This window comes from Castor canadensis, chromosome 14, assembly GCF_047511655.1.
Source record: "Castor canadensis chromosome 14, mCasCan1.hap1v2, whole genome shotgun sequence".
In the NCBI taxonomy this organism is placed as follows: Eukaryota; Metazoa; Chordata; class Mammalia; order Rodentia; family Castoridae; genus Castor; species Castor canadensis.
In genome coordinates this window covers 54,584,456-54,611,470 of record NC_133399.1, presented here as the reverse complement: position 1 = coordinate 54,611,470, position 27,015 = coordinate 54,584,456, and the positions used below count along the sequence as shown (strand labels likewise).

The 27,015-nt window shown below is 43.2% G+C and overlaps 1 protein-coding gene across 1 annotated transcript in view; it reads left to right on the top strand.

Annotated features, from left to right (window-relative positions):
• Nucleotides 1-14,451: 14,451 nt before the first annotated feature.
• Chrnb3 (cholinergic receptor nicotinic beta 3 subunit) overlaps nucleotides 14,452-27,015 on the top strand; it is a 29,184-nt gene continuing 16,620 nt past the window's right edge. The window contains exon 1 of the mRNA XM_020184687.2: nucleotides 14,452-14,669. Within this exon, the coding sequence (XP_020040276.2) occupies nucleotides 14,615-14,669 (55 nt within the window). The 5' untranslated portion in view covers nucleotides 14,452-14,614. The remainder of the gene's footprint in view (nucleotides 14,670-27,015) is intronic.

The following is a 27,015-nucleotide window of genomic DNA, read 5'->3' as shown; positions in this document are numbered from 1 at the left end:
AGATGGGGTCTCTTACTTTTTTGCCTGAGCTGGCCTCCAACCGCAATCCTATCTCCCCCAAGTAGCTGGGATTACAAGTGTGGACTACCACACCTGACTCTTTTCATATTTTTAATATTCTGTCTTGGGGTAAATACCTAACAGCAGGAAAGTCAGCATCCTCTACAAGTACGTATGTGAGTTTGCTAGATATTGCCAAGTTTCCCACCGGAACTGTACAGTTTGGCCTTCCCACCAGCAATGATGAAAATGCCCACTTCCCCAGCGTAGTCAACAAAATCTGTTATCGAATGTTTTGACTTTTTCCAGTCATCTAAGTAAGAAATGGTATCTCAGGAAGTTTTAATTTGCATTTTTCTTCTAATAGGTGAAGTTGAGACTCTTTCCATTTGTCGGGGGCCATTGGATTTCGTTTCCTGTGACTTGTCTGGTAGATTCTTGAGTCCAAGTTTCTGTCACTTTGTTGGTCTTTTCTCCTGTAATTAAGAAGCTGTCTATATATAGGATAATAACCCTTTGTCTAAAATTTCTCCAGTTTGTTATATGTTACTTATGCTATTTTTTGTCATGCAAAACTTTTTATTATTTTTTTTTTCATTTTTCTTTTATTATTCATATGTGCATACAAGGCTTGGTTCATTTCTCCCCCCTGCCCCCACCCCCTCCCTTACCACCCACTCCACTCCCTCCCTCTCCCCCCCCCTCAATACCCAGCAGAAACTATTTTGCCCTTATCTCTAATTTTGTTGTAGAGAGAGTATAAGCAATAATAGGAAGGAACAAGGGGTTTTCATGCAAAACTTTTTAAAAATGAAATCAAAATTATCAGTATTTTCTCTCATTGCTTCTGGATTTTAAGCCTTAGGAAAGTTTCCTCTGTGCATGGTTTACAAAGAAATTTGCTCACATTTTCTTCTAGTAGGATTACTATTTCACATTTTAAAAATAACTTAAGAAAAAAAGGGTTGGGGGTGTGTCTCAAGCAATAGAGCAGAGCACCTGCTTAGTAAACATGAGGCCCTGAGTTCAAATCCCAGTGCCAAAGGAAAAAAGAAAAATGTCTTTTTTCCCTGCCGATTTAGATGCATCCTTTATTATATACTAGGTTTCTATAAGCAACTGGATCTTTTCCTAAATTTTCTGGTGTGTTCTGCGTGTTCATCTGCTTGCTGGTGCCACACTGATTGTAGAGGTTTTATAGTATTTTCTTGTTTTTCCCACTCCTATTGGTTCTCTTCATCAGGGGCCTCCGGGTTATTCTTCCTTTCGATGGTCTTCTAAATAAAATGTATGCAGTTGTATACTTAAGAGTCAACTCAATCCTCAGTACATCTGAGAGACCCAGGCAGTGATGTAACAATGACAGACAGGTGGAGACTAAGCATTTGGCCAAGAGGCCATGTCTTCCAAAGAGACTGACATGCCAACCTTTGACAAGCTGACAGCTCAAGTATGACTTTCCTCATACATAAAATGAGGTTGGTTACGGAGAACGAGGGCGATGACGTTTTCTTTACACATCAGCATGGGGGTGTGGGTAAATCAGTGATGCTTCTCCTCTCTCTCTCTTGATTCTCTTATTTCTGTTAACAGCATAACCATTCTCTGTTATCCTGATAGGAAGCCTCTCCTTCATTCTCCTCCAATCATTAAGGCCCATGGGTTCTGCCTTAAGTGTCTTCATGTTTTCCAGGGTAATAGATGAGCAGCGCTGCAAGGTTCTGACTATGTGGTTCCACTGGAAGCTGTAATTTTCAAAAGAAACACACTTCTTCCAGAACCAACTCCATCGAGTTAATTTTAAGGAGCAAAGTCCCAAACTCGCATCATGGTTGTCTGTTCACTGTGTAGCATACACACTGATGTTGTTCACTGAAAAACCTTAGGACAAAACAGTGAGCCTTCTCCAGAATGGGACAGTCACTGTGAAACACACGTTTTCTGTGGGCAGCAGATGGGTCTCTCTGTAATAAATATGTGCTCATGTCTCTATGCACATTCATAGACAAAACTTTGGAACAAAGTCTTTAGAATCCAAGAGCACTGCTTGATTTTATTCCTAGGTATATAGCACGAGTAATAAGCACACATGGCCACCAAAAGACACGTGCAAGAATGTTTGTAGCAGCTTTAACCATAGTAACCGGAAATTGCAGACAACCCAGATGCCTATCAGCAAGAGACTGGATAAATAAATTGGAATGTGGTCCTCCGAAGGAATGTCTCACAGCGATAAAGAGAACGACTTCCCTTTAACGAGTCATACGATGACTCACAGGCATCAGGGGGTGCAAAAGGAACCAGAAAAGAGTTCACAGGGGACAGCTCCATTTTTACGACGTTCAAGACAGATAAAACCAACCCATGATGATAAAATCAGCATCATGGTTGTGGGCAGGGTGCAGTCTGAGAAGTGGCCTCAGGAGCGTTCAGGGAAATGTCTGGGACACTGGAGATCTTCCTCTGGGTGGTAGTTGCATAAGTCTACAGCTATGCAAAAATTCATTGAGTTGTATTTTTAAGATTTATATAATTTCCTCAATGTATGTTTTACTTGAGTTAATTTTTTTTTTTCAGAAAATCTCACTTCCTAAGTTCCCAAAAAGAATTTCTCTAAAATCCTGGTATGAGTATCTGCTTCAAAAGTGTAAGGCCCTGATTCAAACCCCTGTATCATAGAAGAGAGAGAGAAAGGAAGGAAGGAAGGAGAGAAGGAAGGAAGGAAGGAAGGAAAGAAGGAAGGAAAGAAAGAGGGAGGGAAGGAAAGAAAGAGAGAAAAGGAAGAAGAGAAAAGAAATCAAAATCCTCTTCTCTCCAAATGTCTGCACAGATGCCAGGACTCAGGTCTGAGGGTGCTTGGCACACTGGAGCCCTCTAGAGCACAAACAGATCCACAGCTCACAAGTGGCTTCACACTTGTAAATTCCTTGACCATGGAGAACCAAAGCCATTACCAATTCTTTGTTTTGTCCTTTTACACCATGTGTGCCTTTCACGAAGGAGAAGATGAGGGTGGGTGGATGTAGCTTCACGTCCTCAGTAGAACAGGGTTAATCATTCCTATTGCACACTGCCCTTGCTGCAAGTCCTCAGTGGTTCATGATTAGAACAGACCCCCCTCACACCCTCCCTCCAATTCTATTGTGCCCTTGATGAAATATAATTATATCTAAATGGTATTTTTCTCAGTGTTCTTCTTTGGTGAAATACATCCTGTTCTCATGACTTGGGTCCCATGGTGAAATTTTCTAGTGATAAGAAGTAGCTTACATGCCTGCGTTTTCTTTTCATGGGAATCAGCAATGTTAACAAATAGGGTGAATCCAGTTAGCTTAAAATACACAGACTATGGGGAAGGAGGAAGTACTGGAGTTTGAACTCAGGGCTTCACGCTTGCTAGGCAGGTACTCTACCACTTGAGCCATGTCCCAGTCCTATTTGCTCTGGTTATTTTTGAGATAGGGTCTCCCTTTATGTCTGGGCCAATTTGGACGGTGATCATTATTTATGCTTTCTGTCATAACTGGGATGAAAGTGTGCGCCACCATGCCAGCTTTTTTTCAAAATGGGGTCTCATGAACTTTATGCCCCAGCTGGCCTGGAACCTCGATCCTCCCAATGTCAGCCTCCCACGTAGCTGGGATGACAGGCCTGGCCCCCCAGTGCCTGGCAACAAGTCTTAATGTAAAAATCAGTCTGTCAAACACCTCACTTTAAGAATTGTGAATTTCTCTTTGTGAGCCAGCCACACCATGCCTGGGCAGGTGAAGACCCTTCTGCCCAGGACAGGGCATGGGTTCCCATTCTCTTCCAGGGCTGTGGGGAGTTGTTTTCTCCGAGGCTGCCGCTACTGCTGTGGCTGGGTCTTAAGTCTGTTAGTGCATGAGTGGTTTTGGAGACAACCTGCATCCCTGGTGAAATACTCTTGACATCCTTAAAACATCTAAAATGTTCTTCCTGCTTTACCCTATCCTTGTCTTAACCATTCAGAGACCTGAACTCCTACTGCATGTTGGGTTGGAACCAGGATGTCTCAGCTCAGACATCTGAGGCCGGATAATTTTTGTTGTGGGGTTTGTTGTGAACATCTGTAAGATGTTCAGTAGCATACCTGGTCTCTCCCATGGATGCCATAGCACCCCTCCCCACGGTGTGACAAACAAAATGTCTCCAGGTGTTGTCAGTCGAGAAGCACCGGGATAGATGAATGGGATGCACAGGCCAGCACTCAAAACCCTGGCCTCTGGCCCCACTTATTTTGGCCCCCACACCTCACACCCTCCCCTGGGAAGGGGCAGTAAAGTTAATTCCACCACTCCATGGTAGCTGCTGTGGAAGGAGGAGGCAGGGGCCATCAGATGAAGGAAGAGAAGGTAGCAAAATGCAAATTTTATGGCAGTGTTTTTTTTATGGCAGTGTTTTAGTGTCCAAGATTTCTTTTGCCTGGAGGAAGACCACAACGCACTGACACAGGACCACAAAGCTGGTTACCAAAACTTTCCTGAACCTATCTAAGAGCGACAGCATCTCCACTCTGGTGGAGAAATAAGGCAACCTGGGAGTTCCTTAACCTTTCTGTGATGCAGTTCTTGGGTTTCAAGGATGCCTGAGTCACCAAATGATCAAACTGGTGCTGTAGGAGACACAGCAGTTACACATACAGGTGGGCACAGGACCCAGAGTGAGGTCACCATACTTCCTAACCCTTGGCCACAGTGATAGTACCCAGAATTCTTTTTGACATTTTTCAGTGGGAAGAGAAAGCCTCGCTTCTTCTCTGGTCAGGGATCTGTTGGAAGACACAAGTGAGGCTGGGTACCAGGTGCCATATTGTCTATTGTGGTAAAACCAATCTACAGCAGGAGAGATTAAAGCAGGAAGTGTGGTGAGTTTCCTAGTGCTGATCTCCAGAGTGTCCTGGTTCCTAGTCTTCCTGAGCTGGTATTTAGCTCCTCATTTGACTCCGTAACTCCCTACAATTCCCTCCAATAAATGCCTCCTCCAACTTCTTATTCTAAGCAAGTGTGGGCTGGAGTTTTTCTCATTGTAACCAAGAAAGTGTTAGCAATGACAGATGGTAAACTTTGCCAGGGCCAGGCACTAGTCTTACCATTTTTGTGTATCTTTCATTTTCTATCACAAATAACCCCAAAACTGTTTTGGAAGAGAGATGTGTTAACTTATTCTCCATCTCAAAGTCTGAAGAGAGACAGTCTCCACATTGCTGGCCAAGGCCTTCAGCTCACCTGTGGGAGAGTCTGTGCTGACCTCGACAGAACTGTTTCTCTGATATTTATGTCTTTCCCTCTTTTTGGTTAATAATTTAAAGACGCAGAATTCTAGTGCTTGTCACTCTGAACCATCCCTTCACCCCTTCTCTGCGGGCCACTCTCCATCTCCTGGGCTCCATCAGTTCTCCTCCCAAACTCTGCGGTCTCCTGCTGTTAATGCATCCACCATACCATGACCATATAGCCTAGGCACAAATGGTGTGCTTAACTAGTACCACTACTTTTGGATGTTTTGTTGTTGTTTGGGTGGTGCTGGTATTTGAGCTCCAAGCCTCACGCTTGCTAAGCAGGTACTCTACCACTTGGTTTACACTCCCAGCCTTGTTTGCTTTAGTTATTTTTTGGATAGGGTCTTGCATTTTTGTCCATGTCAGCCTCCTACTTATGCCTCCAACGTAGCTGGGATTACAAGTACATGATACCATATCTGGCTTGTTGGTTCACATGGAGTCTTGCTAACTTTTTGCCTGACACTGAACCATGATTATTCTGATCTTTACCTCCTGAGTAGCTGGGATTATATGCAGCTGAGCACCACCATGTCCAGTTTGTTGGTTGAGATGGGATCTCCCTAACTTTTTTTTGCCCCAACTGGCCTTGAACCTTGATCCTCCTAATTTCCACCTCCCAGGTAGCTGGGATTACAGGTGTTAACCACCCTTTCCCATTCCCTGTCCCCCTGGCAGTACTACTTGTTTTTAACGGCTCTATTCTAAGTCTCAGTAATAAAAACTACCAACCATTTTTCTGATTAGCCCTTTTAGATTTTGATAGGGATCGAGAGTCAATTTATAGATCTGTAGTTTCTAAAATATATCTGTCCTTCCTTATTAAAATATTTCAGTCTGGAACCATTACCTCCAGAAATTGGAGTAAGGTCACAAATTTGCTAAATAAATTTTGATTTTCAATAATATTTCTTTAGTTTCATTCATGACCAATGAGAAACAGCAAGTGAGGTCACATTTCATTATTTTTGCATCATCTTTTCCAAGAAAATTCCTTTTCTCCACCAATACATGTGACATTTTATACTCATCGACTTAGTATTGCTCCAGATAACAACTCAGCAAGTAAGAATGAAATCAAAATGAGGCCTCATGTAGCTGGAAGGGAGGCAGCCTTGGGGAGAAGGGAGGAAGGGAGGCTTACTTTCCGAGGCTTGTCTTTCTCCAGAGACCAACAGCCGTCTCTAGCAGGTTTTTGATGAATTCTTTCAAGGAGCAACCAATCTACAATTCTAAAGCCTAAAAGCCACTTTCATGACATGGGGAGCTGAGGGAGGTGCTCTAGGAAGCTCAGCTTCCTCCCAGGGTCAAGTCCAACATCACGTGACCACAACTCCACTGTGGTCAGTACAGGTTCCTGGGTTGGGGTAAGAGGCTGATGAGCCCAGATTGACCCAGCCAGGGGCTCCCCAGGCCCCCTTTCTTTTGGTCCAGTTTCTCTGTAGGCAGGGCACGCATTGAAATTTTCCCAACAATTAAGAAGTAGAGCGATATACGATCTTTACAGTTACCTTTCTGTGCCTACTGATCTGACCATAAATCTGAGTTCAAGGCCTTAGGCCTTGGAATGACTCACAGAAGGGTAGTTCTGAACAGCAGAACCTAATCCTAACAGAAAAACATCATACCTATGGGTTAATTTCTTTTCTGTTCCTTCCTTTCTTCCTTTTCTGAGTCAGATCTAGTTCTCTAGCCCAGGCTGGACTCAAATTCATAACCTTCCTGCTTCTGCCTCCCAAGGGCTGAGATTATAGACGTGTACCAGTGTACCTGGCCCTGTATGTCTTTTTATCCATAAGGGTTTCCCAAAAGAAATTAACCAAGCCAGATGTGATTACATAGCAAGACCCCATCTCAAAAACAATAACAAACAAAACAAAAGAAGACATATACATCCTCCCGGAAAGGACGCCTAGGTTTGCCTCATCTTCATTCAACAAACACTTCGAGAGCTTCCATGAGTCACACAAGCTGATCCCAAAAGGAATCTGAGCACATTCAAGGAGCTCGCAGTGCACCAGGAACTCGAGGTCTACTGTAAGTCAGTGAACAAGGATGACACAAATCACAACAGACCCACAGCGTATGGTCACGTGCACCGTCACAGACCCTGGGAGACAGGGAGGAGCAGCTGGGTTTGCAGGAGCGATGGTTGGAGGCAGAACTTGTGCAGAGTGACAGATTTGAGCTATGCCCAGCTTTAGCTGGTGCTGCTGTAGGCTCTCCTGGTTTAAGGAGGTGATGGTAAAACACAGGAGCCGTAGCTTCACACCAGCGCAAACAAACAAACAAATGCAGAAACCAAGAAGTTCCTGTCGTAACCGCATCCAGCCAATGGCTGCGCAGATGGACAGACAACTCTCAGCTGTTGCGATGAGAAAGGGCACACTTGGGATTCCCTAGTGCTATGCTGAATTGTCCTCAAGCTAAAGTGCTTGAGGCTCTGACATTCTGAAGAAGGGTGACTGTGATTTAAGAGGCACCCAGAGTTCCACTCTTTAAAAGCCAAGGGAGAATTTAATTCATTCTGGTTCTTAGATCAAGAAAGAGCTCAGTTGTTTAAAGAAGGAAACAGCTTGCCATGTAAGTGAGGAGGCTGTTCCTGAAGATGGGGAACTAGACAGAGCAAAGAGGAGTGAGTGGAGACAGAAATGGCCAGAGAAGCCAGCCGGGAAGGGTAGCACAGGGAGCAGACAAGGGACAACCTGCACCACCAGGTTCTGTGCCAAGGTGTTTGTCTCCTCTCCCTAAGTTCCAACTAGGGCAAGGCACACAGGTTTCCTTAACTATGTAGCCTGAAAACCCCATAGCCTAGAAAGGCTTTTATCAAAAAAAGAAAGAAAGAAAAAAAAAACCCCAAAAAGAACAAGTGTTGGCAAGGCTGCAGAAAAACTGGCACACTTGTGCACTGTTGGTGGAAATGAAAACCAGTGCAGCCACTGTGGAAAACAGTGTGGCTGCTCCTTTAAAGATTAAAAGAGGAATTATCACCTGGGAAGACCCATCAATTCCACATCTAGGTATAAAAAAGAATCAGAAGCAGGAATTTGCAGAGATGTTTATGCTCCCATGTTCACAGCAACATTCTTCCCAGTAGTCACAAGGTGGAGGCAACCCGACCAACCACTGACAGATGAATGGGTACACTAAAGGAGGTTGTGCACACAGTGGAATGATATGATATCTGCCCTGAAAAGAAAGGGACTTCTGACCTTGCTGCCACATGGATGAACTTGGAGGACAATGTGCGAAGGAAAAGCCAGTCACAGAAACAAAACAATGTGTGATTCCACTCGTAAGAGGCATCCTGGGCACTCAGTCATAGAGACACAAAGTGGGAGGTGGTCTCGGGTCTGGGAAAAGGAAGCAGCAGGACATCATTGCATGATGGGTACAGTTTCAGTTTTGCTCTTTGGGTGGATGGTGGCGAAGGCTGAACAACAAGGATGTATTTAACACCACTGAATTGCACTTTTAAAATAATTAATTAGGACACTAATTCTGTGCTGTGTTTATTTTACCACATTAAGAAAAGCCATAGCCAGAGTGACAGGTTCCTCTTCTGGAGTCAGTCTCACTCTGCCTGATCTTGGTGTGTCACCCTGATGCAATGGGTAACACCTGGCCTGAGGCAGAAACTTGGGCCCAGGAGTTGGGATTTTAACAAGCTGCTCTAGTTTGGACGCCCGATGGCCTATTCTCCAGGGTGCTATCGGGAGATTGGAAGGTGGATGTGTGGCCAGTGGAGGTACCTAGTCACTGGGGCTGTGACCTCTGTGGAGATTGTGAGACCCCAGTCTTTCCTCCTTTTTTTTTTTTTCTTCTTTTTTTTTGCTTCCTAACTTGTAATGGCTGTTTTGTTGCCTCACCATGGATCCAGGGACTGGAACCTCCAACTCAATTATTGTGAGCCAAAATAAGCCTCCTCCTAGCTTGGTGTGGTATTATACACCAGTAATCCCAGCATTTGGGATTATAGTCAGGAGGATCGAGAATTTGAGGTCAGCCTGGGCTACATAGCAGACCATGTCTCAAAAAAATACCAAAAACAGTAACAACAACAACAAAGTCCCCAAACCTTTCTTCCTTATAAGGTGATTATCTCAGGTACTTTGTTATAGTGACAGGAAGCTGACTAACACAAACCCGCTAGGTAATTCTGATGTCTCAACTCTGAAAACCACTGCATTAAGGTAACAGAGCTGAGACAGTTGGCAGGGATGTGTTTTGGAACTCAGAATATGTGTCGACAGAGAGAACATGACCTGGTGGTGGGGTGACTGTGGGGGAGATAATGGCACTAGGCAGAGATTGAATAGACAGTTACTGAATGAGTGAATGTCTTTAAAGCACCCTGCTCTGAATCTCTCATGGTACTCTTGAGTCTGAAAAACAGCATGCTCTCACAAGGTGCAGGGCTGGAGAACATGAGTCAGGCTAGGATGCTGCTGTGTGAACTCGGGGACTCAGTGCAGGGCAGGTTTTGCACAAATGTACACTTAAAACACTGTGTGGCGGGTGCGTGGGGAGTCATCAAGTTGCTTACTGACAGGCCTGGTGGAATTGCAACACACAAGCTCCAGCACAAACTCACCACCCAGGGACCGAGCACACCTGCTCTTTCTGTTCATACTACTGTTGACAGTGGAGTGATGTGGAATATGGCCTGAGACCGGAGTTTCCTGGACAGAAGAGTTCTGTGTCAAAACTGGGACAGTCCAGGGCAAAGCAGGGTGACTGGTGTAACACGGACTCAGAATTCTCAGACCCCAGAGAGCTTGACTCTCTGCTGGAGTCTTTTACAAGACAGTTCCTAAGCCTCACCTACATCAATCAAATGCACACGTCCCTGTGCAAGACCCACACAGTGACTTTTTTTAAACTCCCTAAGGGGTTCTAATGAGCCCCAGGGTTGAGAACGACCCATATGACCCAACCTGCTGATGGAGGAATCTGATGCCTGCCACAGTTATTTTGCAAGGTTTTCCCACAATTATTAAAGGGTGAATGTCAGGGTTCTGATTCTTGGGCCAGTGCTCTTTCTGTATAGCTCCATTCTTTTGTAGATGACAATTACCAAGTGGCTACCTGCTGTCACCCCCTGCCCAGTCCTATCAGCCATGGCAGCTGTGCCTACCACCTGTCCAGGCCTCATGTGCTTCCAGCTGGGAGCCATGTGCTCAGTGCTGCAAGTCAGGACTTTCTTCCCACCGCCTTCAGACTCTCTCCCCACCTGCAGCACCACATTAGCCCAGTCCCAGGCTGGTCTCTCACATTCAGAGCCCAGCTGGACCCCAGCACTCATTCCCTTCAGCATCTATCTACATTGGACATGTGGAGACCTTACCAGGCCAGGAGCCCACCTCAGCAGCAGCCTGTCCGGCCAGCACCCATGTCAGGAGGGGCCAGCAAAAGCTTTTGTGATCACCTGATTTCTTTTGTTAAAAACCCAAACCTCAGGTTTGGCAAACCAGAATAGTGGCTGGACTGTTATCCTGTCCAGGAAAAAGTACTGAAAAATGATGGTGGTGAAGATGACAGTCCTTCCAACAGAAGGAAATGAAGCTTCGGAGAAGAACCAAAAGAGAGCTGGAAAAGAATGAAAGGAGAACCGAATATAGTGGTGTACTGCTGTAATCCCAGTGCTCAAAGGCTGAGGCAGAAGGATCTCCAGTTCCAGGACAGTGTGGGTATATAGTGAGACCCTGTCTCAAACACCGTCAACTGTAATGTTGCGGGAATCTCAGGCTGAGATAGGGGACACTGAGGCAGATTAGCAGGAAGCAACGTTTATTGTGTGGACACAGATCCAGCGCGGACTCCTGGCCAGAGAAGGGGGTCTCACCTTATATACCCTTGCAAGCAGATTACAGAAGCCACAAGTGTGGCTTCATGTGACTTTATAGGCTATTTCATTTCCCCAGTGCTACGTGACCTTCATGTTTCAATTTTTTCAGTTTTCTCTCTGCTTTGCCACACTCCCCTGCCTCATCATCAGAACATAGCCTGTTTCTCTTCTTGTCCTGCTCCCTGCTACTTTACCAGTGATAACAGCGATGATAAAGGGACAATGTGACCCTCCGCCACAGGGACACCCCGAGATCCCAGCTGTCTTCTGCAGCCTGGGCCGCACGCCATGGCCCCGGCCCTTCCCTGTGCAGTGCTGGCTGAGGTCTGGCTCCATTGCCACCGACGCCCTGTGGTGACGAACGTGGAAGGCTGGGGGTGGCACAGGTGCTCCGCCACTCCGGCCCCTCGTCACCGCCCTGGGCCCTGGGCCGCCACTCCGAGCCGGGGAGGACGCGGGGCCGCGAGCCTCGGAGCTCCGCGCGTGGCCCGGCGGCGGGAGCCTGGGCGCCCCTTCCGGGCTCCTCCGCCATCCGCGTCCTTGCACGCGGATGCAGCTGCAGCTCGCCACCCAGGGCCTGCTGGTGCTCAGTTTGGGATTTCGGCAAACAGTTATTATTTTCTTATTGAAATTTTAAGGAACAAATAACATCTAGAGCATAATCCTTTAAAAAGAAGCCAGTCTGCGTGAATCTGCAGCGTGGCCTGCTGGCCACCAAGGGGCGCGCAAGCCCCACGCCTCCTCTTCGCTTGGTCCTTTGTCCCGGGCTCTACTGACACCAAACCTGGGAAAGTGCAAAGCGATTTTTTTTGAGAAGTCCTTGACTCTCAGGGTTTGAGCTCAGGAGGGATTCAACTGGACCCTTATTTAAAAGCCGCGAGGTCCCAATCTCTATAGCGAGAAATGTGATTGAATGTCATGCCTCTGAAGGGTGCAGTGGAAGAAAAAGGTTGAGATTAAGGAGCTGGGCCCTCTCAGGATTTTAGGGTTTCATAGCTCTAGCTATGCTATTATCCACAAAGAAAATCCTACGCAACAAAGGATGAGCGATTGCTTTGGGGGACAGTGAGAATTTCTTTTCAGGGCGTTGTGCTTGCTAGGTAGGCGTTCTACTATGCGGCCATCCTTTTGTTTTATTTATTTTTTAAAATATGGTTTTGTGGTTTTGACCAGTCTGACCTGGTCTGCATGACAGGTGCATGACCCACACCGCCACTGACTGAGATGGGATCTATAAAATTTTTTCCCAGGTTGACCTTGAACCACAATCCTTTCCATCTCTGCTTTCAGAGTAGCCGGGATAGCTGGAGTGAGCCACTGTGCCTGGCCAATGGGGTAACTTCTGAAGTGTCACGGATCTGTAATGGGGCCCTCGGAATTAGGAAATCTGGTTTAATTGTCTTTTTTCAGCTCCAGATCCTTGCAGGAAATATCAAGCTGGGGGTGAAAACGGCCCATCTCCAAGATCCCCTAAAGCCCTGGCCCTGGGAGGAGGACTTACCTCCTAGCTCCTTTATCCAAGGCCCACAGCCAGCTCTCCATATGCATATTTCCCGGCTTTTGTTCCATCCTTTCTATAAGTTGTAACACTGCTGTGGACAAAGCAGAGACAGTGTGAACCAGTTTGAGCCAAAACTAAATAAATTAATTCTTGGGAATTTTATGTATGAATGCAGGTCAGCCTTGGAACCCAAAGCCAAGCTTTATGGCTGGGGGCACTGGGAACAATACAAACGTGCTAAGTGCCCCGACTATGGGAGACTCTACTCTGACCACCAGCTGAGTGATTCACCGCAATGATTACCTTCTTCACTGTACAGCGTGGTTGGTGTGGACAGGTGAGCTGTCACAGGGGAGCATTTTCTGGTAAGACAACAGCTTCTCCAGACTGACATTTTTCTAAACTCTTTGCTCTTTGATTGTTCCTCCTGGAGCTTTCTTTTCATACCCTGGGCCTCTCCTGAGTAAATATATTTAATTTTTTAAATACCACGTTGCTCTAAAGAAAAAGCGCATGCTAGATGACTTAGCAGGCAAGGCCAAGCTGCTCTGACACCACTTTTAGGGTGACCAAGGTGTTCTCAGTATTGCGTAATTATATCCTTTGCAACCAAGGAAATTAATCAAATGAATGCCCCAATGTGACTCAGTTTTTCCAAACTGGTAAAAAAAAAATTGTAGAAATAAGATAATAAACCAGAAAAGCAGATTTTTGTCCCACCTCACACAAATGTGGTCACTAAGTAAGCTAGTCTGTCTTGTTGGTATGGCACAGCAATCCAGCCTCTTGAGGCTGTTCTGTATTTTGATTCTGTCACACACAGCTGATGATAATTTGGGCAACTGGGTATTGCTCCATGATCAAGCCGGCATTCTTATTTTTGGGTTCTTCTTTGCTCAGTGTTAGTACCAAGATGATCTCCTATTTAATGGCATTGAGTTTCATATTACAAACAGTACCAGGTCAGCTGAAGCTTGCATACAAGCTAGATAATAGTGACTTGATTGACTGAAAACTCCAAAACTGTGATCCAAAACAACCCTTTTCTCTTTATTTGTTAATTATTGCAGGTATTTGTTACAGTGACAGAAGACTCATACCAGTGGAGGTTTAACAGGATGTCACTGAGGAATTCTAAACTTGGACAAAATCGGTCTCTCTAAGTGAATTCATTAATATCCTGGGTAATCTGTCCCATTCAGCTAGCTCTGCTTCCCAGGCCCTCTGTCTCTCTAGCCCCGATTTACTCTTGCCTGTTACACTTGCACCTGCAAGGCATCCTGGGTGTTCACAGCAGGAACCAGATGAGATCCAGTCAAGTGTGAAGAGGGTGAGACAGAGGAAGGACAGTGCTGTCAGCAAGACTGCATTCCCACCAGACCTCCTGGCGCAAGGATAAGGGGGACCTGGTGGGTTAAGGGAACACAGAGATGCTCTTACATCAAAACACACGAGGACCATAAGACAAGGGAGGTGGCCGGACATACTCATTCCTGGTAAGTCTCAAGTCCAAGATGGGAAGCTACTACAAGGATGCTGTACAGGGCAAGTTTCTCACCAACTTCCATGATGAAGATTACAAAATCCATTCTTCTCCTTTTTATTGCCCTCCATCCATAAGAAAAGTGTCAGGGAGCATTCTGAAGTCGTCTAGCATCTAGCTTTGTCCTTTCTCTGTCACCCTGCGACTCTGTTGGAGAGTAAATTAATAAGTCAGGAGTTAGGACCCAGAGATATGTTTTAGACTTACACGGCCTGACAGCTCACTGGAGATCGATGAAGTGCACTTTGAGACGCATCGCAGTGAGGCGAGAGGGTTGAGACCACTTCATTCTCAGGCAGCTGCTCCCTATTCCCTTGGGTTCCACTGGACTTCGAACCACTGAATTTTCTTTGAAAACCCCCTTTTCCAATGGAGCCACTCTGAGGTTAAAAAGGAAGAAATTATCTTTCCCAAACAGACAACATGATGCTGACAGGTTTTGTACTGCTCCCTTTCATCCTCGGCATCACTTCCAAAGGTAAGTTAAGTTCAACTAAGCTAAAACTGCAGTTGTAGAATTATTTAAACAAAGGAGGCAAAACTACAATGTTGATCATGTTAGAATTGCAAAAGGTCATACACAGGTACCTTTAAAATAGTCTTTAAAATGTGGGTCAAGTGAGTAATTCTGTGAAATGTGTGTGTTGCTAAAATATCATACCTGTGAGTTCCATGGGTTTATGTTCTGGCCGTTGTCTGCGTGTTACTCCTTTTGAATTGCTATGAGCCTTGGCAGAAGTGAAAGCAGGGAAAATGTCACTGAGGGTACTGTTACTCAGAGGACTGGTGAAATATTTGGCATAGAAATTTTCTGTGCCAACATTTTTATGTCACATCTCCTAGTAATCACTGTGTCTGTGTGGGGATGTTTATACTTTGTCCGATATAGCCTGTAGACCTGTACAGGTGTTTTCATGAGTTTGTGTAGATGGAAGATTTAGTATATTTAGATTTCACAATTAAACATAAATGTATATCAAATGTCTACAAATAGGTGTGTGTGTGTATGCTATGTGATTGTTATTCAGTTGGAAATAGAGAAATTATTGATAAGGAAAGAGGAGAGAGATAGAATTAAGAAAGAGAATAAAGAGGGAAATATAGGAGAAAAGAAAAGAGGAAGAAAATCCTGGAGTGTTTAGAAGATAGTGGTCATTTGTACCTGCCAGTTTCTGGGATTTGGAGTAATTTTGGTTTTTTTTGCATAATTTAAGAGCAGAATACTCTTCTTGTTGAACAAGAAACCATCTAAAGCTGGGTGCCAAATGGTGAGAAAAGCATTGTTCTGTGAGCAATTTGTATTTATTTCTCAGTATTTTTGCCACATTTGATTTTTAAATTTTTGAAATAAATAACTGGTGCTAGATTTGCCCAAGTCCAGAAGTAAATCCTAGACTTGAAGTCATGGGCCGTGAGGCACACTTGAGCATCATCATACCTTCAAACAGCCTTTCGTGACATCTGGATTGGAAAACAGAGTGGCATCTGAGTGAAGAGGGCAGCAAGCCCACTTTCAGTTAGCACTAAATTTACCCTCTGCAGAGTCTTCAGTGTAGCTTGTTAATCATAAAAATAATAATCAACTTTGTGCTTTAGCATACAGTTGATGTACATGTGTCTGATGTTCTGCCTTAATTTACTGGGGTATTTGTTTTACTGTGAAAGATCAGCTCTGCAGTGATTTTCACAGGGACACTATCTCACTGTTTAACAAGGGCAATTAGAATAAACTCTCTCCGTTCAACTATGCCTTGTCCTACACACAATAAATATTCCACAAGAAAATTAGAATTGGAGGAGGGGGCTAGTACTTGTTGCCTATTGTGTAGTTTCAAGAGTTGGGTTGTGGAGGAGTCTGCTGTCTGTATTGTGACTACTCACTCCTGACAATGTCAAGAGCAACTTACATCCCATTCTGAATAGACCAAGAAAGCAAGGTTTGACCCACTGTCAGTTTGTTGGCTTTGCACGTGGTTGCTCATTTTGCTTAAGTGAAGGATGGATGGTATACCTTTCGGGATTTCCTGTGTAGCCTCACAAGTTCATGAGGGAGATGAAGTCACCCTGTCTCTTTCTCCAACCCAGTCGTTAGTTCCACCTCAGTCTGGCTCCTGACTCCTTTTCAATCTTGCTTTATACTTCTCTCTTCACACTCACACTCAGTCTCTGGCTACACTGACCATCTTCCACCCTATGCTATCCTTGCTCTTTCTTGATCTTCACACGCACTGTTTCTTCCTTTGTAAAGATCCTCCCAACCTTCCCTAACAGCTCCTGGCATGCCTATGTTCATCGTTAGTTCTCAACCTTAAAGGCCACGTCCACAGAAGACCTTAGATTAATTTGGGTCTTGTCTACCCCTTTGTCCTAGTCTTACCTGCTTTGCTCACACTTGTTTTTGGTTTAAAAATTGGCATGTATTCTGAGATGTATGTGTCTCTCATAGACCTGTGGCAATAAATCTAACAACCTGTGAGAAGTCTTCCTTACATTGTGATCTTCCGGAATAATTTATACTTTCAGATGTGCACCACCACCTTTCCTTTATTACCCAATGGAAAATCTTTTAATTATACAAAACTACTTTAAAAAAATAACAAGAGGGAACCTTATTTTTGTGCTTCTGGCTTTGGTAAAAAATGAATACTCATGCATGACTATTGCTAACTCACATTTTGAGTGTTGGTGTCTGTTCCCGGAAAGCAATAACTGTACCTCAACCATTCTCCCAACACTCTGACTACATGATAAATGTCTGCTAATTCATTCAGTAAATATTTAGTGAGCATCTACTGTGAATTGGGAACAGTTCCAGGTGTGGGAATGCAGTTCTAATAAGCTCTCATGACATGACTTCACTGAGGACGAGCTCTGTGAGCTGACAGAAGAGGCTAGATGATGATAATGAAAGGCAAGACCAAAATATGCCAAGAAGTGTCAAAACAAAATGCATGTGTCTGGCTGGGGTTTAAAATTCAATTATTTCTTTTCTCTCCTGGCTAAAGATAAACAATGATGTTACCTTCGACAAAATCATCAATAACCATGGAAAGACTCATGTACTGTCTCATTAGCTATTTATACCTTGGTGTGAATAAGTGAAAATTGTTCTTGAAAGTGGGTGCTGGTATGGGGATGAGCAGAGGGAAAAGGGGTCCTGAGAGCCTGAGGACAGGAAAATCTATCTAGAAATAAGAGACCAGAAAGTCAAGTCTTAGGTTCTAAAGGGAAAAAAATGGCAGTTCTGAGATTTGAACTCAGGACCTTGCACTTGCTATGCAAGCATTCTACTACTTGAGCCATTCCTCCAGCTCCAAAGGAGACTTCTTTGTCTTAAGCTGGAATCAGGGGCTTCCCCCACTCCCTCATGGGTTTAAGAGCACGCATCCTCACTAATCCCTGAGCACTTCAGTGACTGCCACCTGGATGCTCTCAGTTGTAGAAATCAGCAGCCTCAAGTAAAGGGCTGTTTCCAGTGAATAGCACATCTTAAACTTTGACTCTTTTGTGTCTTTGACGCAGCAAATATCACCTGACATGGCGGTACACACCTGTAATCCCAGCATTCTGGAGGCTGAGGCAGGAGGATCAGGAGTTTGAGGCCAGCCTAGGCTACATAGTGAGACCCTGTTTTTTTGTTTGTTTTTTAAAAAGAAACAAACAACACACACAAAACAAAGACCCCCCACAAATACTAGACATCTGTGGGCCACACTTTGTGGCTATTGTGTAGAAGCACAGGATGAGTGAGCTGCTGGAACCTGGTTCTCACCCGCTCCTGAGTCACTGGGAGATCGACTGCTTTGCTTAAGATCATGGCTTAGAATCAGGACCAGTGCTCAGGTCACTAATTCTGGGTTCAGGCCCTCTCAATGTTAAGATGATATTTGTTGGATTCCTGTTCTAACAGGTACTAAAGTTAAGCGAGGGGTTTGTCACTCTGAGCCAGGAGCAGTATGCTCCCAGGAGCACTGTCTCAGCCCGAGGTCCCAGCTAAGTGGGGCATCTCCATTTGCCTCCCACCCACTGGCATGTGCTCTCTGGTCCTCTCTGTCCGCCCTCTTCTTGCCTTCTGCCTGTGCAATTGCCTGTCTGGTCCCAAAGGAAATATTTTGACCAAGAAAAATGAGACAAAAATTAAGCAGAGAGGAGGGGAAGTGGAGAACAGAAATTGAAGACAGCCTCAAAATTCTTATTTACCAAGAGGTACAAGATACAGTAAAGCACTTTGGAAAACACAATGCTAATAAGAACATGGCAAAATAGCTATCTAATAAATATGATTCTAGAATTAAATTGTTGAAACAATTTTATGTGGTAGTGAGGCCATAGTTTAGGTAACAGTCATTAGCTCCCCTCAATTCTCAAAGGATCACAGGTTGCTGGAAAGATCTGACCTAGCAGTCTGAAGACCACACTTGCCACTTGCTAGCTATGACCCCTGTCAATGTCACAGAATGTTCACCTTGAAGTGAGGTGCCTCCATGGTCGCAGGAGTCCTCTCCAGCTTGCTTAGTTTCTGTATCATTTCACTTTTCCTGCCTCCTTCACTAATGCTGAATTTAGGAAACCCCAAACTTCCCAAAGACACATCCACAGCAGGGCTCCCTCACCTTCCGGGAGCAGCTTCCTGACTTGTCAACATTGGCCTTGTCTAAATAATTAAAAATCTAAGTCAGTTTGCAAAAAGTTAATCCATACCCAAATCCACTTATTTCTTAAGCCACAGACCATTTTCCTGGAAATTTTGAGCATATCTGTAATTTTATATTCCCTAGAACAGTGAGCCAGGCCGCAGCCTGGTCAGAGAAAGCATCAGCTATGACCTTTGTCCATTTGTTGATTCATTTGTTCTGTTCATTCATCAAATGTCATCAAATATTTATCAAGATCCTAGTTTCAGAGAATCAACTGAGGAGTCTTTGCCCTTCTTTATAATGTTCTCTTTTTAAAAGAAGGACAATTATGAGCATGTGTACTCCTGTCCTCTACGTCTACTCCAGCTCTTAACTGGAAAGGTTCAGAAAATTTAAAGCTTTCTTTTTCTTTTTGGATGAGATTTGCCTTGGTCCAAACAGATTTGTCTTAGTCTTCTCAGGCTGCCAAACAGAATCCCTTAGGCTGTGTGGCTTAAATATTCATTTTGTCACCATTCTGGAGGCTAAGTGTCCATGGTCAAGTTGCAGCAAGGTCAGTTTCTGGTGAAGGCCCTTCCTGGTTGGTAGATGGCTTACCTCCTGCTGGGCCCTCCACAGCCCTTTCTTCTGAGCCTCTTCCTTACATGCCCTGTTTCCAAGCATAGCCACATGGGGTGGGGGGTCAGGGCTTTGACATGTGATTTGGTGGTACACAAACACAAGCATTCAGTCCATACCAGCCCTTGTAGGGTCATCTGTTTCTTTTTTTTTTCTTTTTATTATTATATTCATATGTGCATACAATGTTTGGGTCATTTTGCCCCCCTACACCCTGCCCCCTCTCTTATCCCCCCACCCCGCTCCCTCCTTTACCCCTCACTACCAGGCAGAAACTATTTTGCCCTTATCTCTAATTTTGTTGAGGAGAGAATATAAGCAGTAATAGGAAGGAACAAGGGTTTTTGCTGGTTGAGATAAGGATAGCTATACAGGGCATTGACTCACATTGATTTCCTGTGCATGTGTGTTACCTTCTAGGTTAATTCTTCTTGAACTAACCTTTTCTCTAGTTCCTGGTCCCCTTCTCCTATTGGCCTCAGTTGCTTTAAAGTATCTGCTTTAGTTTCTCTGCCTTTGAGGGCAACAAATGCTATCTAGTTTTTTGGGTGTTTTACCTATCTTCACCCCTCCCTTGTGTGCTCTCGCTTTATCATGTGATCAAAGTCCAATCCCCTTGTTGTGTTTGCCCTTGATCTAATGTCCACATATGAGGGAGAACATACAATTTTTGGTCTTTTGGACCAGGCTAACCTCACTCAGAATGATGTTCTCCAGTTCCATCCATCTACCTGTGAATGATAACATTTCGTTCTTCTTCATGGCTGCATAAAATTCCATTGTGTATAGATACCACATTTTCTTGACCCATTCGTCAGTACTGGGGCATCTTGGCTGTTTCCATAACTTGGCTATTGTGAATAGTGCTGCAATAAACATGGGTGTGCAGGTGCCTCTGGAGTAACCTGTGTCACAGTCTTTTGGGTATATCCCCAAGAGTGGTATTGCTGGATCATATAGTAGATCTATATTTAGATTTTTAAGAAACCTCCAAATTTTTTTCCAGAGTGGTTGTACTAGTTTACATTCCCACCAGCAGTGTAAGAGGGTTCCATTTCCCCACATCCTCGCCAACACCTGTTGTTGGTGGTGTTGCTAGTGATGGCTATTCTAACAGGGGTGAGGTGGAATCTTAGTGTGGTTTTATTTTGCATTTCCTTTATTGCTAGGGAAAAAATGAGCATTTTTTCATGTGTTTTTTTGGCCATTTGAATTTCTTCTTTTGAGAAAGTTCTGTTTAGTTCACTTGCCCATTTCTTTATTGATTCATTAACTTTGGGAGAATTTAGTTTTTTGAGTTCCCTATATATTCTGGTTATCAGTCCTTTGATGTGTAGCTGGCAAATATTTTCTCCCACTCTGTGAGTGTTCTTTTCAGTTTAGAGACCATTTCTTTTGTTGAGCAGAAGCTTTTTAGTTTTATGAGGTCCCATTTATCTATGCCATCTCTTAGTTGCTGAGCTGCTGGGGTTCCGTTGAGAAAGTTCTTACCTATACCTACTAACTCCAGAGTATTTCCTACTCTTTCCTGTATCAACTTTAGAGTTTGGGGTCTGATATGAAGATCCTTGATCCATTTTGAGTTAATATTGGTATAGGGTGATAAACATGGATCTAGTTTCAGTTTTTTGCAGACTGCTAACCAGTTTTCCCAGCAGTTTTTGTTGAAGAGGCTGCCTTTTCTCCATTGTATATTTTTAGTGCCTTTGTCAAAGACAAGTTGGTTATAGTTGTGTGGCTTCATATCTGGGTCCTCTATTCTGTTCCACTGGTCTTCATGTCTGTTTTTGTGCCAGTACCATGCTGTTTTTATTGTTATTGCTTTGTAATATACTTTGAAGTCGGGTGTTGCAATATCTCCTGCATTGTTCTTTCTACTGAGTATTGCCTTGGCTATTCGTGGCCTCTTGTGTTTCCATATAAATTTAATGGTATATTTGTCAATCTCTTTAATGAATGTCATTGGAATTTTGATGGGAATTGCATTAAACATGTAGATTACTTTTGGGAGTATAGACATTTTTACTATGTTGATTCTACCAATCCATGAGCATGGGAGATCTCTCCACTTTCTATAGTCTTCCTCAATCTCTTTCTTCAGAAGTATATAGTTTTCCTTGTAGAAGTCGTTCACATCCTTTGTTAGGTTTACACCTAGGTATTTAATTTTTTTTGAGGCTATTGTAAATGGAATTGTTTTCATATATTCTTTTTCAGTTTGCTCATTGTTAGTGTATAGAAATGCTAATGATTTTTCTATGTTGATTTTATATCCTGCTACCTTGCTATAGCTATTGATGGTGTCTAAGAGCTTCTGAGTAGAGTTTTTTGGGTCTTTAAGGTATAGGAAAATATCATCTGCAAATAGGGCTATTTTGACAGTTTCTTTACCTATTTGTATTCCTTTTTTCCCCTTCTTCTTGCCTAATTGCTCTGGCTAGGAATTCCAGTACCATGTTGAATAGGAGTGGAGATAGTGGGCGTCCTTGTCTGGTTCTTGATTTTAGAGGGAACGGTTTCAGTTTTTCTCCATTAAGTATAATGCTGGCTGTAGGTTTGTCATATATAGCTTTTATAATGTTGAGGTACTTTCCTTCTATTCCTAGTTTTCTTAGAGCTTTTATCATGAAATGGTGTTGGATCTTATCGAAGGCTTTTTCTGCATCTATTGAGATGATCAAGTGGTTTTTGTCTTTGCTTCTGTTAATGTGGTTTATTACATTTATTGATTTTTGTATGTTGAACCACCCCTGCATCCCTGGGATGAAGCCTAGTTGGTCGTGGTGAATGATCTTTTTGATATGTTGTTGAATTTGGTTTGCCATTATTTTATTGAGGATTTTTGCAATAATGTTCTTTAAGGAGATTGGCCTATAGTTCTCCTTCTTGGAGGTGTCTTTGCCTGGTTTTGGGATGAGTGTAATACTGGCTTCATAAAATGTGTTAGGCAGTTTTCCTTCCCTTTCTATTTCGTGGAACAGTTTAAGGAGGGTTGGTATCAGTTCTTCCTTAAAGGTCTGATAGAATTCAGCAGAGAATCCATCAGGTCCTGGACTTTTCTTTTTATGGAGACTCTTGATTGCTGCATCCATTTCATTTTGTGTTATAGATCTGTTCAGGTGATTAATTTCCTCTTGGTTCAGTTTGGATGATCATAAGTATCTAGGAATCTGTCCATTTATTTAAGATTTTCGAATTTATTTGAATATAGGTTCTCAAAGTAGTGTCTGATGATTTCCTAGGCTTCCATGGTGTTTGTGTTATCTCCCCTTTTGCATTCCTGATTTTACTAATTTGGTTTTTTTTCTCTCCTCATTTTAGTCAGGTTTGCCAGGGGTCTATTGATCTTGTTTATTTTTTCAAAGAACCAGCTTTTTGTTTCATTAATTCTTTGTATGTTTTTTTTTTTTGTTTCTATTTCATTGATTTCAGCTCTTATTTTTATTATTTTTCTCCTTCTATTTGTTTTGGGATTTGCTTGTTCTTGTTTTTCTAAGAGTTTGAGATGTATCATTAGGTCATTGATTTGAGATCTTTCAGTCTTTTTAATATATGCACTCATGGCTATAAACTTTCCTCTCAGGACTGCCTTTGCTGTGTCCCATAGGTTCCTGTAGGTTGTGTTTTCATTTTCATTGATTTCCAGGAACTTTTTAATTTCCTCTTTTATTTCATCAGTGACCTTTGTTCATTAAGCAATGAGTTATTCAGTTTCCAGATGTTTGCATGTTTTCTGTCTTTATTTTTGTTGTTGAGTTCCAGTTTTATTGCATTGTGATCAGATAGATTGCATGGTATAATTTCTATTTTCTTATATTTGCTGAGGCTTGCTTTGTGCCCTAGGATATGATCTATTTTGGAGAAGGTTCTGTGGGCTGCTGAGAAGAATGTTTATTGTGTAGAAGTTGCATGAAATGTTCTGTAGACATCAACTAGGTCCATTTGATCTATGGTATATTTTAGATCTAGGATTTCTTTATTGATATTTTGTTTGAATGACCTATCTATTGATGATAATGGGGTGTTAAAGTCTCCCACGACCACTGTGTTAGAGTTAATATATGCTTTTAGGTCCTTCAGGGTATGTTTAATGAGATTGGGTGAGTTGACATTGGGTACATATAGGTTGATAATTGTTATCTCCTTCTGGTCTATTTCCCCTTTTATTAGTATGGAATGTCCTTCTTTATCTCGTTTGATCAATGTAGATTTGAAGTCTACTTTGTCAGAGGTAAGTATTGCTACTCCTGCCTGTTTTCGGGGGCCATTGGCTTGGTAAATCTTCTTCCAGACTTTCATCCTAAGCCTATGCTTATTTCTGTCAGTGAGATAGGTCTCCTGCAAGCAACAAATTGTTGGCTCTTCCTTTTTAATCCAGTTCATCAAACGGTGCCTTTTGATGGGGGAATTAAGTCCATTAACATTAAGTGTTAGTACTGATAGGTATGTAGTGATTCCTGTCATTTAGTTGTCTTAGTTGTTTGAAGGTTTGATTGTGTGTACCTAAATCAGTGTCACTCTCTACTTTCTTGCTTTTTCTTTTCCTGTAGTTTGGTACTGCCTGCCCTTTCATGGTTTTGTTGGGTTTCACTTTCTGTGTGCAGAATCCCTTGAAGAATCTTTTGTAGTGGTGGTTTTGTGGACATATTGTTTTAGTTTCTGCATAACATGGAAGACTTTTATTGCTCCATCTATTTTGAATGATAGTTTTGCTGGGTAGAGTATCCTAGGGTTGAAGTTATTTTCATTCAGTGCCAGGAAGACCTCACCCCAAGCTCTTCTTGCCTTTAATGTTGCTGTTGAGAAGTCTGCTGTGATTTTGATGGGTTTACCTTTGTATGTTATTTGTTTTTTCTCTCTTACAGCTTTCAATATTCTTTCTCAAGTCTCTGACTTGTTGTTTTAATGATAATATGCTGTGGGGTATTTCTATTTTGGTCAGGTCTGTTTGGTGTTCTGGAGGCCTCGTGCACCTGTATAGGCATAGTTTTCTCTAGATTTGGGAAATTTTCTGTAATTATTTTGTTGAATATATTACACATTCCCTTTGCTTGCACCTCTTCTCCTTCTTCAATGCCCATGATTCTCAGATTTGGTCTTTTGATGGAGTCAGTGAGTTCTTGCGTTTTCTTTTCACAGGTCTTGAGTTGTTTAATTAATAGTTCTTCAGTTTTTCCTTTAATTGCCATTTCATCTTCAAGTTCTGAGATTCTGTCTTCTGCTTGTTCTATTCTGCTGGATTGGCCTTCCATTTTGTTTTGCATTTCTGTTTCGTTCTTTTTTCTGAGGTTTTCCATATCCTGAGTTTCTTCCTCTTTAATATTGTCTATTTTTGTCCTGAGTTCATTTGTCTCTTTATTAATCGTGTTCTTTGTTTCACTTTTGTGTTTATACAGTGCTTCTGTGGTTTCTTTTATTTGTTCTTGTGCTTTCTCAAATTCTCTATTTTTGTTGTCTTGGAATTTCTTGAGTGTCTCCTGTACATTTTGGTTGACCATATCCAGTATCATCTCTATAAAATTTTCATTGATTACTTGAAGGATTTCTTCTTTCAGATTGCTCTTGTGGGCTTCATTGGGTTCTTTAGCATAGTTTATCTTCGTTTTGTTGGAGTCTGGATCTAAGTATTTGTTTTCTTTATTTCCCTCTGGTTACTGTACTAATTTATTGCTGGGGGGAAACTGGTTTCCCTGTTTTTTCTGTCTTCCTGTCATTGCCCTTGCTATTGTTACTGTCCCTCTACTGTGTGCAATTAAGTATTTTCTAGCTTGTATTAATAACAATGGTGATATCTGGTGGTATGCTTTTCTTGAGCCAGTAGAAGCTGGCATCTGGCGACATGGTAGCCCTCCTAGTTTCTCCGTTTAATGTGGAGTGGGGATGCTATGCATGGGCTGGGGGTGTGGAGGAGTTGGGGTTTTGCCTCTTCTTGGTGGTTTTTCCTGTAAGGTGTATCTCCAGCATCTCTCCAAGATTTTACTTTAGGAAGCATGCTTTCTGCTTCCTCCCTGTAGTCACCATCTTGGAATCTCCTCATCTGCTTCTGACATAAGCCACACAGAAGCCTCACCTTTGAACATTGGTGACATGGGCTGAAATGTTTGCAGGATCCTGAGGAGCAGAACTGCTCTTCTGACCCTGGTTATGACAGGACCCAGGTGTCCTCAGGAAAGAGGAGCTGTAGGGTGGGAATGCTGGGGATGTCAAGGTCAGTACTTTAGATTTTCCCTCCCCACATGGAGCTCCACCTCCCTTCAAAATGACTGTGCAAGCCAGGCAATGGTGGTGCTGCCTGTCATCATAGCTACTGGAGAGGCAGAGGTGATCTGGAGAGAGGCAGTTCCAGACCAGCCCAGAGCAAAAAAAGTTCAGGACCCCATCTCAACAGGATAAAGCTGGGCATCGTGATGCACTTCTGTCATCTTAACCCTGCCTGGGCAAGGAGTGAGACCCTATCTCTATAACCACAGCATAAAGGGCTGGAGGTGTGACTCAAGCAGTAAAGTACCTGCCTATCAAGTGTCAGTTCAAACCCCAGTACTGCCAAAAGAAAGACTGTACAGTTTTCTTGGCAATAAAAGGAGGTTCCCTGCTCATCTTCAGGAACCCTCTTTTGTGCTGAAATTTCTCAGGGTTCAGGATTGCCTAAGCTAAGAAACTTGTGCGTGTGCATGTGTGCACGTGCGTGTGTGTGCATGTGTGTGTGTGTATGATCCAGATATTATCTAGTAGTTCTCTGCAACCCTGGAGTGCCTCAGTTCCTCGAGAGGTGCTGTCTGAAGTGATTTTGTGGTAACTGGCCTAACCTGGGACACAGGGATTTTCCAGGATGTTCAGCATCTCAGCCCAGCAGCTGCTTGGGTGGTGCCAACATCAAAGAGGACAGCATTCTGATGCATGTGACAATGCCATAGTGGGTTTACCAAACAGGGAATTTTTTTTTTCTTACTCACAAGAAATTTGGAGGCAGGCAGTACAGGGCCATCATGATCAAGGCTCCAGCACCTTGGTATTCTCCCATCCTCTGGGTGTAGTTCTAATCAAGCTTCAAGATGCTTCAGTGACCACTCTCTAGACATGGTGTCCCAGTTCCAGGCAGGAAGAAGGAAGAGGAGCACAAATTGAGTCCATTCTCTAACAGTTTTTTCTTAAGCTCTACCAATGGTTTCCATTTGTACCTTAATTGGCCACATTAGATTCATAGGCCATTGCTAGCTTTAAGGGACCCTGGGGACTAGACAGGTTAAGCTGGTATCATGCAGCTGTGAATAAACTTAGCATCTGTTCCCTAGGAAAAAGGAGAATGGCTATTGGACAGTGATAGCCATGCCTATCACTGGGCAGCTAAATTTGGAATGTGTCCCCTGAAGGCTAGGTATTAGGAAACAAATCCCCAATGTGGCAGTGTGGCTACTGTGGGGCTGCTAGAAAGTGTTTGATTCACAGGGAAACCACCCACATGAAAAATGGATTAGTGCCATTATTGAGAGAGTGAGTTTCTTACAAAGGGACAAATTTGGCCCCCTCTTGCACGTTCTCCCTCTCTCTCTTCCCTCTCCTCTTTCCCTC